The sequence below is a fragment of the Palaemon carinicauda genome, chromosome 35 (assembly GCF_036898095.1).
Source record: "Palaemon carinicauda isolate YSFRI2023 chromosome 35, ASM3689809v2, whole genome shotgun sequence".
NCBI classification, from domain to species: Eukaryota; Metazoa; Arthropoda; class Malacostraca; order Decapoda; family Palaemonidae; genus Palaemon; species Palaemon carinicauda.
The window spans coordinates 55,897,000-55,915,446 of NC_090759.1; the positions used below are offsets into that span (position 1 = coordinate 55,897,000).

General features: G+C 38.0%; 1 protein-coding gene across 11 annotated transcripts in view; it reads right to left on the minus strand.

Moving 5' to 3' along the window:
- The window catches only part of fry (Protein furry), a 232,115-nt gene that overhangs the window by 35,686 nt on the left and 177,982 nt on the right, over nucleotides 1–18,447 (minus strand). For all 11 annotated transcript variants that reach the window (XM_068359034.1, XM_068359032.1, XM_068359035.1 and 8 more), the window contains 3 exons: nucleotides 8,699–8,884; nucleotides 8,193–8,530; nucleotides 1–188 (listed from right to left, as the gene is read on the minus strand). The exon at nucleotides 1–188 is cut by the window's left edge and continues 17 nt beyond it. In XM_068359034.1, the coding sequence (XP_068215135.1) occupies nucleotides 1–188; nucleotides 8,193–8,530; nucleotides 8,699–8,884 (712 nt within the window). The remainder of the gene's footprint in view (nucleotides 189–8,192; nucleotides 8,531–8,698; nucleotides 8,885–18,447) is intronic.

Below are 18,447 nucleotides of genomic sequence, written 5' to 3' on the forward strand. Positions count from 1 at the left end.
ATAGAGTACAAGTTCGACTGGGGTGCAAGATGGGAGCATCGGCTGCCATGAGGGACAACAGGTGAGCACGCCACATGTCTTCCAGGTCATTAGGTTGGCGAATGGGTCGAAATAACATAGCTGTTAAGCTGGGAGATGTGTTGCAAGGCGTCATGTCACCCATATCCCCGGCACTGCTCTCACTGTGACTGAATAAAATTAGTACTGTAAAATACTATATCATGATACAAAATAATTCACATTGATTGTGAAAAAAAAGGTCCAGATTCTAAAGTCTTGGCTAGGAAACATGAGCTTTAGCTATTTCAACCACTGTGTAATAAAAACCTTTCAAGGGCAGTTTACAGTTACATGTTCAATATTATATTTTTTCATGAAAATCACATAAAATACAGTACAGTATTACGATCTACCAGAAAATCTGGTCAAATACTAAAAGCATAATTCTGTAGAAGTACCGTACTTCCATTTGCAACAAAAAATTGGTACCAGTAGCGAGGCATAGCAAACAACTCTGTTTCAATTTAAGCAGACATTAGGGAAGGTTCATCCAAGCAATAAAAACTCAAATGTTCTAAAACAATAATTTGAGAAACTAATTACTTGAGAACTCATAATTTATTTACCCTACCTCCCTGTTCTTCAATTGGCTATTGTGTGCTCATGAGTAAATGGAATGCACCCTATACTGTGGATAAAATAATTTTTCTTTTTTAAATTACAATTCAGACATCATAATTGTTGAATGATCAACATTCTAACTGATGAATTCTGAATTCAACCAAAAAATAAAATTTCATTTTTTAAAACTACCAATTGTATCTAGGACTTTCATTCTAAATTTAGTCATTTTAAGTTTTCTGCTCTTCTTGTAAGCTATGATAGACTAGCAAAAATGAGGGTGACTAGTCTACAGTAATAAAATTTGGCTTAAATTTTGAAATAATTTGTAATTTACAATATATGGTGACTAGTCTACAGTAATAAAATTTGGCTTAAATTTTGAAATAATTTTTAATTTACAAAACACTGTCACCCAACAAGCTATCAAATACAAATACAGTATATAACACACACACACATATATATATATAACAAAGGATGATTCCCAGTTATCTTATTGCCCCTGAGCCAGTTAGCTGTGGGTTAGATGGGATTGGGGTCGTTAACCCGATAATTTGGTGTGCTAAGTCAGGCTGCAGCCTGCTAACCATAACATCATAGCCTTGGCATCAATAGGCTGATGGGAAGAATTACCTTCCAAAGGTGATAAAAATTTCTCCTATCTAGAGTGCCAGAGGCAGAATTTTGTTAAAGAGCTCGCTCTGCGAAAGTTAGTTGTCTCAAAAACTTGACAGTCTGCATTCTTGATTGCTTTGAAAGCCAGATCAGAGCAGAGATGCTTCAAAGTGGTTCTTGAGCCCTGCAGGTCCTAAATAAGTGGTCAATGGAGGACTTGCTCGTCTTGACATAAGTTTTCCCTTAGAGTAAGTTGCCTAATAATGGCAAGGACTTTTAAGAAGATTGCTTCAGATCCCATGCTTTCTGCTTCCCCTGGAGGATGGCTCAAGTCCTGAGTAGTAAGATCTATATCTTGACTCGTCTCCCAAAATTGGTGTGGGGGATTGGAATGATCAACAGGTCATCGAGGTTCGATTTGTTTCCTTTCTGAATTTAATATAAAATCTAAATTGTATTTCAAAGAGGTGGTGGCCATGGGCAAAAAGCTCTTCTTCGAACAACTTAGAAGTGTCTTTTGATCATGATCAAGCCTTGACCAACTGGTTGAAGACCTGTACCACTGAAGGGCTCGCTTCTTCAATCCAAAAGGACTTGTGGACTGGACCATCATGTCCTTGGGTTGCCTTTCTAGGGTCAAGGAACTCCTTCAGTCAGGTTCAGCCCGATTGTGAGTGGCTGAATATTTCAAACAGGTAAGAACTTACTGCTAGGGGGATAAGTGTAATCCAGCTTGTCTCTTTTCCAGTGAGGGTGAGAGGCAAAGCAAGTGCTTCACTTCAGGGATAAGACCGAGTGCATGCATAGTTAGGAGAATTTCCTTTACTATTTGAACCATATTTGAGCACATACACACCCAAGAGTACTCCTCACTATGTGTAAGTGAACTCATAGGTTCGTTACTACAGCCGGAGGGTGCTGGCAAACAGATGCGAGTGCTTGTCCATCACTCTGTACCTCCTATGGATAGATTCTCAAACACACATGAACACTCAGGGGGTGTGCCGGAGCAAGGGTCTCAATTTCATATGCAATTTCATCTTCCAAAGAATGAAAAGCACTTTGTGGCAAAACCATCTTCCAAAGAATTAAAAGAGCTTTGTAGCAAGTTAATCTTTTGAAGATTGAAAAGCACTTTCTAGTAAGTTCATCTTTTCTAGTGAAAAGTGCTTTCTGGCAAGTTCATCTTCCAAAAAATGAATGAAAAGTGCTTTGCAGCAAGATCCTTATGTGAAGAATGAAAATGCTCAGTGACAAGTACATCTTCCGAAGAATGAAAAGCATTTTGTGGAAAGTTCACCTCCTGAAGAATGACAAGCACTTTGTGGCATACTCATCTTCTGGTGAATGAAAAGTGCTTCGCGGCGAGTTCCTCTTTTCATAAATAAAAATTACTTTGTGGCACCAAAGAATGATAAGCTCTTTGTATTAAGTTCATCTTCCAAAAAATGACAAGCGCTCTATGGCAATATCATCTTCAGATGAATAAAAGTCCTTTGCGGTGAGTTCAACTTTTGAAGAATTAAAAGCACTTTGAGGCATGTTAACTTTTTAAAGAATGACAGCACTTTGCGGCACCCTCAACCTCAAAGTTCGCTAGTCCTCATAAACGCAAGTGTGCTCTGAGTCATATGCGTGCGAAAATGAGGGTCCATTTCTAGAGCTAGTGATTCTTCAGAAGTGTAAGTGTACTTTTTGGTACTCACACGGAGATAAGTGTCCATCTCAAAAGTTAGCTTTTTTTCAGAAGTGTAAGTGAACTCTGGAGAGAGCATGTGGGGATGATCATGAAGATGAATCTCATATGAGTTTTTTATTTGAACACTGGATGTGCTCTTGTGGTGCGTGTGCACACACGAAGATTAGGGTTAACACTAAAGGAGAATTCTTCTACAGAAGAGCGTATGTCAGGTCTCTCTAAAGTTCTGTTCTTCCTTCTCAGAAATACTTCGGAAATCCAGCCACGGAAGGGGTGTGGGAACGCTTCTCTCCACTGGTAACTGTTCCCCATAGGAACTGGTGGTACCCTATCAAGATTGTGAGAATGGAAGGCCACTGGTTGGGCACAAGAGAATCATTCCCTTTGTACCTTCAGAAGGTGGGCAACAGCCGGAGATTCTTCTCTTGAAGGAGGGTCAAAATGGCCTTGTAAGGATGACGGGATGTAAATGTTTTTTGCCTTTTCCAGTCATCCATCCTCATATTCTGGATAGCTGGAATACTGAAGGAGAGGAGGTCCTATCGACTGTCGTCAACTACACCCAAAGTAATCCAGTCCAGGCTACAGGGGTTACACCACATACTACTTCTACCGAAGGGGCCGTATAAACCTTTTGAGCACAACCGAGATGCAAGGTCTTGATGTCGAGGAGCAGTATTGGCAAGTAGGGAGACCTTGCATGAAAGCATGAGTGGAACAAAGGCAACTGTTAGTGTCCTGACCAGCAGCACTTATGCTCGGTCTCATATGAAATCAAATACAGGTAGTAGGAACATGAGCTCATAAACCTCTTCATGAAAATCTTTTCCGGGTTATGCACTGGTATAGCACTGCTCCTCCCACATAACTGTGCATAGGAATCAATCAAAATCTTGATAGAGACAGTGCCTCATCGGTGGTTTGGTGCTTTAGTGATTCCTTTTGCCTTCTCTTCAGCTGCAGGAGCACTGTAAAGCAACAGGTAACAATAACAGGTGAAGTAGTTAAGAGACGACTTGAAAGGTGATCACCAAAGGCACAAGTGTAAGTTCTGATTATTTTTCCAAATCATGTGGTTACCGATCACATGATTCCTGTTCGCAGGAACCAACAGCAATCTTCCGGATGGCTGCAAGCAAATATAAAGTTACCGATCGCCACAAGCAAAAAGGTTCTCAATCGCCGTAAGCAATCGCAAGGTTCCTGATTGCTTATGTAAGGTTCTTGTGAAAGGTTTCTGATTGCCATAAGCAACCGTTAGGTTCCCAGTAGCAGTAAGCAATCGTTAGGTTCCCGCTTGCAATAGGCAATTGTAAGTCATCAGTGCTCATGAAAGCACTGTAAAATCTTTAAGGTAAAACAAGCAATGTGAATGGGCATATATTTCGCATCCACCATATTGTGAGGTGGAGGAGCAGGAATGAAATGGATGCTATAAGTTCTGTGACCCGAAACCAATGAAAGAACAATGTAAAATGTCCAATTACGTAGTGTTGGGCAAGTGCGGTAAGCATCTGAACCTTGCTACACTTAGCGTTTAATCATGTGCTTTTGTCACAGGGAAATCAGCATTTCAGATACATAATCTCTTGGCAAACACACAGCAGGTGTTCCACTTATTTGAGTTGGTAATCACTCTTAGTATGTACTGCCGATTTGGCATATAACACCTTTCTTGAACATTGATCGGATCTTTTTATGAGAACACTGCATTCAGGATGACTGACTATGGTAAAAAAAAAGTCTACTGAAGTAGGTTCCTGAAGGAAAGATTCTCGGTACACAGATTTTTTCCTCTCTCTCTTGAATGCAAGAGAAAGGTCTTCTAGGAAAGAACGGGAAGGGCGAGACCCTTATTCCTACCAGCAGTACATGTTAGACGAGAATAACCATGAATGGGAGGTAAATCAGTTGTTGTTTGCGGATGAAACTGTACTGGTTGCAGACGCGGAAGAGAAGCTTGGCCGATTAGTGACAGAATTTGGAAGGGTGTGTGAAAGAAGGAAGTTGAGAGTTAATGTGGGTAAGAGTAAGGTTATGAGATGTACGAGAAGGGAAGGTGGTGCGATTTTGAATGTCATGTTGAATGTAGAGTTACTTGAGGAGGTGGATCAGTTTAAGTACTTGGGGCCTGTTGTTGCAGCAAATGGTGGAGTGGAAGCAGATGTACGTCAGAGAGTGAATGAAGTATGCAAAGTGTTGGGGGCAGTTAAGGGAGTAGTAAAAAATAGAGGAATAGCCATGAATGTAAAGAGAGTTCTGTATGAGAAAGTGATTGTACCAACTGTGATATATGAGTCGGAGTTGTGGGGAATGAAAGTGACGGAGAGACAGAAATTGAATGTGTTTGAGATGAAGTGTCCAAGGAGTATGGCTGGTGTATCTCGAGTAGATAGGGTTAGGAACGAAGTAGTGAGGGTGAGAACGGGTGTAAGAAATGAGTTAGCAGCTAGAGTGGATATGAATATGTTGAGGTGGTTTGGCCATGTTTAGAGAATGGAAAATGGCTGTCTGCTAAAGAAGGTGATGAATGCACGAGTTGATGGGAAAAGTACAAGAGGAAGGCCAAGATTTAGATGGATGGATGGAGTGAAGAAAGCTCTGGGTGATAGGAGGATAGATGTGAGAGAGGCAAGAGAGCGTGCTAGAAATAGGAATGAATGGCGAGTGATTGTGACGCAGTTCCGGTAGGCGCTGCTGCTTCCTACGGTGCCTTGGATGACCGCGGAGGTACCAGCAGTAGGGGATTTTGCGTTAGGAAGCTTCATCTGTGGTGGATAACGGGGGAGGGTGGGCTGTGGCACCCTAGCAGTACCAGCCGAACTCGGTTGAGTCCCTTGTCAGGGTGGGAGGAACGTTGAGAGGAGAGGTCCCCTTTTTTGTTTCATTTGTTTGATGTCGGCTACCCCCTAAAATTGGGGGAAGTGCCTTGGTATATGTATGTAGTACATGTGCTGGTTCTTATGAGAAAACGAGCACAGGAAGCTGATGTATATATCCTATCTCGTGACATGTTCTGGGGAACATATCTCAAGTCTTCCGTCCTTCCTATTGTAGAAACATTCGAGCCCACAAGAGGAAACTTGGCGCATACAAAATAATACATGCAAGCACAGGTAAGGGCATTCTTAGTAGCACGATGGATGGTAAGCAAATTCCTGTAGAACTGCCTGCATGTATAGAAGGGCACAAAGGTCTCATAGGAAGAGAAATGGCAGGAGGCACACGAACGTAACTTCTATCATTCAGTCTTTAGAACTTAATTCACAAAGGAAAGGGAAGGACAGCTTCCTTCCATTCCGATTGGCAGTGTGTGATGAGACCAAGGAGCAGTCTCAGGTTTCTTCTGTGTTGTCTCGTCATCTTCAGGGAAGAAATCACAAGGACTTCTATGGTCACTTTCTCTCTCCCAATTAGAGAGAAAAGCTTTGAAGTTATGTATACGCAGCTCCTATCAACTGGTCTCTTGAACTATTGTCCAAAAAGGGGAAAAATATGGATGGAACCTTTACATACAGACCGACAGTGTGAGGAAATGGCGATGACACTCCAACCACAATGTTTTATGTTGCTAGCACCATCTGGACAAGGGAAGACCCAGATGATAAGAAGGGCAGTGCCCCTCCCCTTCAAATTGGCAACAGGAATGATATTACACAGGAACAAGAATGTGGATATTGACAGTTACACAGACAAATGTCAGTCAACAACAGTTATCGGGAAAACTGCAGAACCATTCTACGATTATCTAAAAGAAAAATCCCAAAGGTAAAAAGAGCCAGTTGACGGCACCAGGAGTACATCTGTACTTTCCAACAGTTGAAAACTAAAAGTTTGCTGGTGGCAGGGTGAGGCTTCCACACCGCCCATCAGTTACTACATACACCTCATTTGAATCTTCAACATCCGTATTCCAGCTTGAGGAAGACATATTATTATTATTATTATTATTATTACTTGCTAAACTACAACCCTAGATGGAAAAGCAGGATGCTATAAGCCCAGGGGCCCCAACAGGGAAAATAGCCCAGTGAGGAAAAGAAACAAGGAAAATAAATATTTTAAGAAGAGTAACAACATTAAAATAAATATTTTCTATATATCTGTAAACTATAAAAACTTTAACAAAACAAGAGGAAGAGAAATTAGATAGAATAGTGTGCCCGAGTGTACCCTCAAGCAAGAGAACTTTAACCCAAGATAGTGGAAGACCATGGTACACAGGCTATGGCACTACCCAAGACTAGAGAACAATGGTTTTGATTTTGGAGTGTCCTTCCCCTAGAAGAGCTGCATACCATAGCTAAAGTGTCTCTTCTACCCTTACTTAGAGGAAAGTAGCCACTGAACAATAATAGTACAGTAGTTAACCCCTTGGGTAAAAAGAATTGTTTGGTAATCTCAGTGTTCTCAGGTGTGTAGGGACAGGAGAATCTGTAAAGAATAGGCCAGACTATTTGATGTATGTGTAGGCAAAGAGAAAGTGAACTGTAACCACAGAGAAGGATTCAATGTAGTACTGTCTGGCCAGTCAAAGGACCCTATAACTTTCTAGCGGTAGTATCTCAACGGGTGGCTGGTGCCCTGGCCACATAGTATTAAAATTACAAGGCCAATGATTCTGACCCAGTACGTTTATCTTTTGGACACTGCATTTCTATTCAGCTCTTGTTATGAGAGATATATTTCCCTGCATTATACTTTAAATATGAGTGATAATTTCAGCTAGAACTGTCAGTAATATTTTAATTCTTTAATTCCTATTAAAGGACAAAGGTTTGTATTCAAGTAGGAACAAGTAACTTTTACTATATTTCATATATCAATGTTACAGCATATTGCATGCTTTTCTTTTATGGCCGGAGGAGTCATAAAGAACTAAATGATTGCATCAAGCAGAGAACTATGATTTGTGGATTGTTATATCCCTCAACTCGCTAAAGTAGGCTCTTAGGATTAACAACTTTTTGCTATATTAGTAAAGGAAAATATTGTTTAATTCCTGTAGATATCTTTAAATAGTTTTTCAAGCTTTTGGTTAACAGTTGAATCATGTTTAGGGTGAGGGTGAGCCAGTTTTGATATGCTCTATTCACTAGAACTTCTCATTTTCCTGAATAGCATTAAAGTAGTACCTCTGCAGACGAAATGAGTCCCCAGCGTAGCAGATGCACAGGGATTCCTGTTAGAAGTAAACAATATACACTGTGTTCAATGCACTCAAGATAATACCAAGTATATGAAAGCAACTTACTCGGACATAGCTGGAGATACTGGTCTGCGGGCAGCATCTGTGTCAAGGGTAAGTTTCGGTGGCATTGTTGTTGGAGTAACTACATGAGGCTGTGCATGACGTGAGATGGGAATGGCTGTTCTTTCAGTAGACCCCAGAGAAGGATCATCAACAGGAAAGACAGAGCCCTCCTCTTCCCACCACTCATTATCAGCAGGGCCCAAAGGTTTCTTAGCATGAGAAGGTGTAAGTTCAGAACTATGGATATCCTCCAAATGGATAGAGGTTTCACCGTCTCCAAGATTGCTTGGAGACCGGCGTCTGACACCCCACAGGTTGAAGTTATCAACGCTCTCCTCCTGTATAGATATAAAATTAAGTCAATAAATGTAATAAAGTACCTAAATAAAATTGTTGAAATATATTTACATTTTTATCTCAAGAGCTACAGTTGTTAATAGTAAACATTCTGCTACTGAAATATGTAAAAATTCCTACAGATGCAAAATTATTTCAAAGCAACATACCCCTTGACTCTCCAACTCGTATTCAAGGAAATCAAAGTCTTTGAAGACCGCAAACTGCTTCTCTGATGACGTCATATCATCACCAGTACGATCGTTAGCAGCATCACCTGGTGCCCCTGAGACTTCTTCTGTTGATGATGCCATGGATGACTGCCTCTCCAATTCAGAGCTTTGACTGAATATGACCTAATAATAAACAACATAAACTTCCTCAGTATAGCAGTAAAACAATTACCTTTTGATATGCAACAAAAAGAGTATAACAATTTACATTGGGTCTTCAAAACTGAAAAAAAAATGGACAAAGTGCCTTCCAAAAGGCATTTAATGTTACTGGATCATTAAAAAAAATAGCAAAAGCATCTTTATGGTGAGTATGTGAAGAATGCAAATCATAGCAAAGTGCATTGTGTAGCAATAATAGTGTCAGACATGTGCATAAAGCAAACTTCTAAAAAATATTTCACCTTGACTGGAAAAATGTGGCAAAGAATAATCTTGGCAATACTATACAGTACAGTATTCAGTACTCAAAAATGTAATAAAATATCTTAATTTCCTTCTTAACACCTGTAGGTCCCCTTTTCCATAAAAATAAAGTAAAAAAAAAAACTGGAATACCATAACACAATCTTCCTGTATTAATTGATATTTAAGGAAGAAAACTAAAATAACTTCCCAAATCATTTTAGCAAAACATTTAACTTTCATACTTACATGATATCCTAAATAAAAATACCAATATTTAATCTGTGGACGATGCTTAAAAGAAATACATGGGTTGGACGGATTTATGAATCTGGGCTATACAGCCTAGTGCTGGAGCCTGTGAGACCATTCAACACACATATGCAACTGCAGAAAACCAAGCAGTTACACTATGAAGTAAAAGTCAGAAGAGGTTAGACAGCAAGAAGGAAAAAAGGAAACCGTAATGGAGGTAAAATAAAGGGATATGAAGCAAGTGCACCTAAGGGCTAGAGAAATACTGAAAAGACCCTTAAGTATGGCCTACAGTAACAGCACTGTCCCCCTAAAGTCCCCATAAAAATAATGTATAAGAAAATAAAAGTAATTTACGGTACTGATGAGAAGCAAATATCATAGATTTTCAGAGATCATCTAACACAAATTTTAAAGTGTGAACATGAATGCATTGAATGAACAAAATGAAGATGACTGGAACTAAACTGTGTCAAAGAATTAAAATATTACTGACAGTTCTAACTGAAATTATAACTCATATTTGAAATATAATGCAGGGAAACATATCTCTCATAACAAGATCTGAATAGAAATGCAGTGTCCAAAAGATAAACGTACTGGGTCAAAATCATTGGCCTTGTAATTTTAATACTGTTATACAGCACAAATGGTCTCTTTTACCCTAAGCCTACAGATAAGTTGCTTGAATTAGTTAACGAAATACTTTTAATTCTTCAACTAAAACTAAATTCCTCATAGATAAACTACATTAGTTGCATTTAAAATTCCAAATTAAAAATACCTGAAAAACTCACAAATCCTGAGATATAAGTGAAATTATTAAATACAGTTTTCCTACTTGATAAAAGTATCGATGACTAGCCAAAAATAATAGGATATTGTACTGTATCAGTGACTCCTAAATTTTCAACAGGAGGTTGAGAGGAGAACAAAACATTCTTCTAAGATATATTATCCATGGTTACTTCTATAAATACAGTAATATAAAATATATCAGATATAGTATAAAAATAATATAAATGCTTTACAAGATACTAAAGCATTAAATGTTCTTGGATGCACCATTGCAAAAATGTTGAGAAAAGTAGTCAAAAGTAATTTATGTGGGTTTAACATGAAATTATAAGTGGATATTTTCCATTCTCTTGTATAGCTTGGGACAAAAAATCTGATTGAAAAGATAAGTAGACACATGAACAGAAACCGATCCCATTGGAAACTTCGGGGACAATTAGAACGTGTTTCCAGGCTGAGCCAGACAATATTCACATTAGATTAATTACCCAGAATAATATGTGTAAGCACCAGAGTTCCCATCACAACAAAAATTAAAGCTACAAGGTTATAAGTCTGTTTTTGATTATTATTATAGAGTAACATGTAATTGAAAGTCCAGCCCTTTATGAAGGAAATTATGCATCATAATTGTGAAAAAATAAAACTGAAAAATGGAAAACCCGTGAGCAGTAGTGAATTTGTTCTATGGGAATCCTCAGAGCTATTCATTGGAAGTAAAAGTAGCTGAAAAAGCATCATTACTTCTAACCACACAAGCATCTTCTGACTTTTACTACAGTATACCAGTTTCCTAAACTAAGATCCAACTTACTGTATATGGTTACCACTTCGGGAGCAAAAAATTCAGACTCCTATTCTTTGGAAGATTCAGAAATTAATAAGCAACCTTCTTCCATGAAACGGCAACAATGCTTGAACACTCATAGACTGAATATATTGAAGTTATGGGTTACTGAAGAATAATACAAGAACTGTCTCCTGTGACATTTTCTGGTCAAGATTGAGAGCTCTTTTTGAATGACCCACATATAATTCATATTCTCTGGTTTTCTACAACATCTAACCTCTAAATAACATTCCTTTATTCATTAAATTACTTATTTCGATACTCGCCTGGCATTCATTTTGATTCTCTCTAATAACTGGCTAATTGTCAATGTCTACCATAAAACTTAAAAAATCCCTCTTGTTTTAGTTTCTAATAGCCCTGACCCTCTAGTGTTGTATTGGAATCATAAGACAGTGTATGGTAATACTGTATTGTACAACAGTACCTCGTGGATAAACCATACCCTTTGACCTAGTCTCAAAGTACAGTAGAAACTTCGTTCAAAACGTCTTGACCAGTTTTCAGTGACAGGTGAGTATAGAAATGTTATAAGTATTTCTATTATTTAAATTTTGTTTACTTACATGAACCTCCCATGGAATTTATATTTCAGCCTCCAATATTGAGAAAGAGGAAGATATTGAGGGAAAGATTTAGGAAATTTAAAGTCATAGCCTAATTATGTTCATGTACCTTAAATCACTAGAAACCTGACTACAGTATACTTGGAATAGTTCAATGGTAAGTCACCTTAAACTAAGAAAGATTTTGCCCATCTAGATTGAAACTACAAAAAATAAACAATCTCAAGCTAAATCTTATAAAGGATATGCCAAAATTTTAAACATTAAAATCCCTCTAAAAAAACTAGTTAACTTTTAAAAACTAAATATTACTATATTATATACCCAGCACCCTTGAATTTTCAGTAGAGAAAATATTATAACTTACATCTCAACCTTCAAAAGTGTTAATCAAAAGAAGAAGCTTTTTACTTGCAGGTTCCACAGAACCCAATTCCCCAAAATTCTTAAAAGCAAACCAGGCCCCTAATAAAATTTAGAAAAAAAGACTAGTGTATGGCACTGAGCTGTCACTAAAACTCTTTCCAAAGAAAGATTTCTATGGAAATTAGGAAAACTGATGCAAGGCCAAATACCCTCCAGAATAGCCACTTCAACTAAAGGGACAACAGTATGGATGGTTTTGAATATGAGTACATGTAATGAAGATTAGGAAAAGGCAACCTTTTTATAAACCACCAGGCATCAATGGCCCTTCTATTAAGCCTACCCAATACACCACATACCATTTAAAATAACAAAAGGAAGAGAAAATAGGCAAATTAGTGTACCCGAGTGTACCCTCAAACAAAGGAACTGTAACCCAAGACAGTGGAAGACCATGGTATAGATACTATGACATTATACATGGCTAGAGAGCAAGTGTTTGATTTTGGAGTGCCTTTCTCCTACAAGAGCTTCTTACCATAGCTAAAGTCTCTCTTCTACTATTACCAAATGGAAAGTAGCCACTGAACAATTAGAATGCAGAAGTTAACCTCTTGAGTGAAGAATTGTTTGCTTACCTCATTGATGTCAGGTGTATGAGGAAAGAGGAGACTATTTGGTGTATGCATAGGGAAAAGAAAAATTAGCTGTAACTAGAGAGAGGGATCCAATGTAGTACTATCTGGCAAGTAAAACGACCCAATAATTCTCTAGCAGTAGTATCTCAACGTGTGGTTGGTACCTTGGCCAACATACTTCAGAAAACTGTACACAAAAACAATGTTCCAGTGATGTTTCAAGGTCACCAAAGGAATCAAGCTAACTCTCTGAGGGTTCTGGAAAGAACATTTCCATATTGTCAGCTGCCTCAAAGTGATTGATATAGCCTGTGAAAGGGGTCATCAATAGAACCTTCAAGTCTGCATGGAGGAAACTGTGGCCTAATTGTGTTGCAGAATGTGATTTTGAGGGATTCAAACCTTTTCCAGGAGGCAGTTAACAACAAAATTGTCTTTGGGCAAGACAACGGGGTTGGAGGTAGACAAGGACGATACAGCGATCTGCTTGAGAAACATAGTGAGTACCTATTTGAGCAGCATCCAAGGAACTTCAGAAACTCAAACTTTTTGCAAACTCTGTTCTTTTGAACAAGTTAACATGTCTTGTTTTATAGTTTATATATGACATGTATTCTAATGTTGGTACTAATCTTAAAATACAGTACCGTATTTCATATCTTTTATTCATTACTTATGTATAGCTTATTTACTACCCCTTATTTTCTTTCCTCAATGGCCTTGTAGCATTTTGCTTTTACAACCAGTGTTGTAGCTTGGCTAAAAATAATAATAATAATAATAATAATAATAATAATAATAATAATAATAATAATAAAAATAATAATAGTAATAATAATAATAGTAATAATAATTATAATAATGAGTAGCAAGAGGAGATTTCTATTGAGGAGGAAAAGGACAGTGACAAACCTCTCTTTGCAAGTGAAATAAGGGAAATTTTTAAAATGTGGGAAACTGTAAAAATTTTTAGAAACACATCACCCAGATAAGGTTTTGGCAAGATGAACAGTAATTCTTTTTGCAGACAAAGTAATGTCCCATTTTTATATCATCTTAGCAAGATAATGACAGACATTTCTAGATAGGTTCGTGGTAAAGGTTGAACGTAAGAGTGCAAAATAAGAAGAATCCAAAATACATGAATAACGTGAATCAATTAGTGATAGTGAATGTTGTTCAAAAGAGAGAACTACTGATACTTTACCAGAAGTTCGAATGGAGGGAGATTCTCGCTCCAAACAGTAACCACCTATCCTCCTCCTCCTCCTCTTTTGTCTTCTACAACTCTCCTCAATGGTAAAGTTACAGCTACTTTGCCTATATTTCTCTTTTTCTATTATGAATAGTTAATTTGTTTTAATTTCTGATGTTAATTATAATTTGTTTATCAAATAACATTACAAACCTTTAAAAATGAGTATGTGTATATTTATGGATATGTGGAATGCAGAGTGAATACCCTTTATTTTTATCATTTTTTTTTCTCTTTGGTTTACGAGTATTTTAGGTCGTAAAGCTTACACAAGAAACACATTATTATCATTATTATTATTATTATTATTATTATCATTATTATTATTATTATCATTATTATTATTATTATTAAAAGTCTGAGATTAACCAGCCAAATGAATCAAGTGCAACTCCTACAGAGCTACCCTGATTAAAATCAGAAACGGATTAAACTCCTAAACTGACGTACCATGGTATCACTAATTCTAAAATAATCTAGGTTATGTAACAAAGGGTATAAACAGGACAGAAGTTCTATAAAAATAACTACTCTCCTGTCTATGAAATATTCACCTATGCCATAAAGAACTAAAAACAAAATATAACAAAGTGGAGTACATGACTAATACTTCATTTACATTTAATTATTGGTGGGTTAAACCCCAAAAGCCTTCTTTGCTTTATTGTTACAATTTGGTCTTTGAAAAGAAAAAGAAAATAAATTTTATTACAAAAAAATCTTCCTGGAATCTCATAAAGATCTGTTAAAAGCACAATTATCCCATATCTGTAAAAGATTAGTACATAAATATTCACAATAGTTTGTGTAACTTTTGCCATCAGTAGGTTGATCTGAAAAAGGTATCCCTTGCACATTTTACTTTCATTCACTATCACAAAAGATTAATTACAGTACCTTCCAATATAACAAATTTTAAAACAAAACCTGAGTCTTTTAAAACAGGGAATATCTTCAGTGATGATGGATCGACTGTTCAAATCCTTGACAAGGTAGTTAACGACAGGTGGTGAGTGGGGGTGAGAATGCTAGCCCAATTTCCTGTTAAAAATTTTACTTTTGACCTTCGATTTAGGACCAAGAGAGGTGGTTGAGGTGGGAAATTTAACTTTAAAGAACTGAATTGTATAGAAGGAAAAATATAAATTACTTAAAAAAAGGAAGACTCTCATTGGTGGCTAGGAAATTCCCCTAGAACCACAATGGATGGTTATCTTTCTTCCCTGGAATATGCCAGTTTCCCTAGTCCTGTACAGGGGCAAAGGAGGTGACTCCAGCAACCTCCTATCAACCCATCATAGGGATGAGTAGGCTGATAGGACATGGCCAGTATTTGGTTATGTAGCTGGTACTTGCTTAATGAAAAAATCTTTCTCCCCCTAATGGGACATGAAGTCTGGAATGATATATCTAATGTATGGTGGCTAATGGGTTGGGTATTCATTCCACCATCCTCCCTCTCGTTCAGAGAGAATTGGAGAGAACTATTTCTTACAGATCCAGCTTAGTATGAATAGTGCCGAGACGTAGCTTACTAGCATCACTGTCAGATCAAACGTTCACCAAAATATTTGTTCACCAACACCCTCAAAGAGCCAGAGCCTTTGAAGAGGACTGCAAGGTGGATCAGTGACCTGAAAAAACAGTTCCCCTGTTCTACACCTCTACCTCCTCAACAAGAGTGATGTGGACCTTTGGACCATCTTGTTATGAAAATCAGGACACCAGAGCATCCTCTTCAAAACCCAGTTGGCCAACTGATTTGCTGCCTGATGTGTCAAAAAGAGAAGTCATAGGTCTGAGCAACCCTCAACAAAGACACTCCCTCAAGGGAAAAACATAGTGGATCCTCTTTAAAACCCAGTTGGCTCCTTGGTTTTAAAGGTTTAAAGGCTACTCATGAATGGCAGAGGCAAGGAATACTGACATTGCCCTATCAAGCAGGAAAGCCCTAGAGACTGACCTTATTACATATTGTCAGTGCCTAAACCCCTTCACCCAAGCAAGGACCAGGGAGGGCCCAGCATTGGCTGTTGATGACTCAACATATAGACCTATAGGCTCCCCCATACCCCCATCCTTCGCTCACAAGGATGGTGAGGTTGCAGCAACCATAGGAACTGATGAGTTTGAGCGTGACTCGAACCCCAGTCTGGCAATCACCAGTCCACCACAACCATGCATGATATGTCAAAAAGAAAAGTCATGGGTCTGAGCGACCCTCAATGAAGACACTCACTCAAGGGAAAAATCAAGTAGATCGCTCTGACAAGAAACAATACATTGGGAGGACTGTCTTCAGGGGAAGTGATGGGCAGTATCACTGGTAATAGAGAATGGAGTTTACTGGGAAAGGACAGACACAGAGTTAAAAGGCATCGGAGTGACAGGCAGCGGTAGGTTTCCCTGGCACCGGAGCCTTCTTTCACCCTTCACTGGTTTTGGCACTGACATTTTCATTGGAGGAAAAGCCTTCTTTGGCTTTGGATGCACTGCAGGAATCACCACTTGGGGTCACTTTACAGGAATCACTGGCACTGGTAATACCAGGGGCAAAGAAGACTTGGCTACTAGCTCCCTCAAAAATGACATAGAAAATCTACTTGAAAGACCTTAGGACAACAAAGCCTTCCTTAGGTCAACTCATCTTTGGTGGTCTGAATAGGAAGAGTTTCTAACCAAGTAAGAATGTACCAATCACCTCACATTCCACCAAACATGATAAAACTTACTGATGCAAATCCTGGTTCTCCCTCTACTGAAGCATACTCCCCAGGATAAAGCCAGGGGCATAAACTCAGAAGCTACAGCAAATGGCAAACTTGATGGAGAGAAAAATGCTTTACAGTCTCCTCGGCATTGTCTTGGGTGTTGCCGAGAATGACGCCTGAGAATACTTCGCCTGCCTTCTTCCCTAAGAATAAGCTTACCCTCAACAAGAGGCCACGATCTACTCTCGGTATTTGGGGATAATTGCAAACAATCCTGCAAACAGTGATTCTATCGCTGGTTTAGTTATAAACTTCTGTAGTGTCCACCCTTTAACTTGCATGCCAATTCCTGCTTCGTTTCATAATCCTGCTTTATTTCAGAATTACCACAAAGCTAAAATCAATCCTTTTAAAGTAAAAAGTCAACGTACAACATTAAACAGCCTTGGAAAAGAAATAACAGCAAGTATGTTAGTTCTTATTGCGGCCAATGACAAAAGTATAGTTTTTAACATAAAATGGGTATGGCTTATTGCCTTCGCTTATCAACTGATGTTAACTAGCTCATTAATGATTTCCACGACAGTTCCAGCTCTGCTGCAGACATTCCCTATTTTAAAGGACAAAAGGTTCATATACACGCAAGAACAAACATTACTACTGTACATTACACTGCATGTGTTCGAACACTGATAGACAGAAAGAACACAGTACTGCATTTAGCAAAATTCCTGTACCTATATTACCTATAGAAAACTTCATAAACTTTGAACAAAATGAGGCATAGTTCGTAAAAATTAAAGACAAATGTAACTTCTACAAAGTAACACAATATTCCTAGTATATACATTAAGGATCAATACAAGATACACTGCATTATGTTGTACTAATAGCATTTCATTCAAGCAAATATCTAAAAGTGAGTTTCCCCCATTTTGCATTCCTGCAATATGCATGCTCAAGGGACACCAGTACTAAAGGCACAGCAGAACTGTATACTAAAAGCCAAAACAACAGTGCTGTAGTCCATTACTTCTAGACGTACAGGAAAGCAAGAAGAAAGCATGATCAGCATGATCAGAGGAGTACAAACTGCTCAACACCAACACCCTAATGTCTCATTAATGAAACAAATAATTACGCTTACCTATGCAAAAATTGTTACGCGACATTAACTCTCGTTTTAAAAGCCATTACACCTATTGTGAGTCCATTGTGACCTTGCAGTCTGCGGCAATTAATTCCAGGACACTACAAAAATGTTGCACAGTTGTTCCACCTTGATTCAAATAATGGCAGAAATTCTCGCAAAATTAATGACTTCAAACACAAGGCTTCTGCTAAGCTTTAAAAAACCTCACAAGAACATCTGAAGTTCTGAAAACCGCAATACCAAAATCAATCAAGCAAAGCAGCAGGGTTAAAAAGCCTATTACACCACATATGTTCGCGTAAGTGCAAATGAAACATTACAGATGAAATAAGTACAGTAAGACCTTTAAGAGTAAACTGTAATCTAAATGAGCATCATTTGTGGTGTTTAAACTTTGCTAACAGGTGCGGTGAGAAAAGCAGCAATGGGTGGTGGATGAAGTGTTGAAAAATTACTGCAATATACTTTATCAAATTCAAAAACTTATACTGTCAAAATATATAGTCAATAATTAAAATTCAATACTTGTATATGCAATGAACACGGTAACCTGCGTGTAACATTCCAGTTATTTCAAGTCAATAACTTGCCTAATAGATAATTTGAAAAACCTAGTTTTTACCAAATGTAATACTAATACCAATTGATCAAGGATATGGATGCTATCTTAAATGAGTAAATTAATGAGT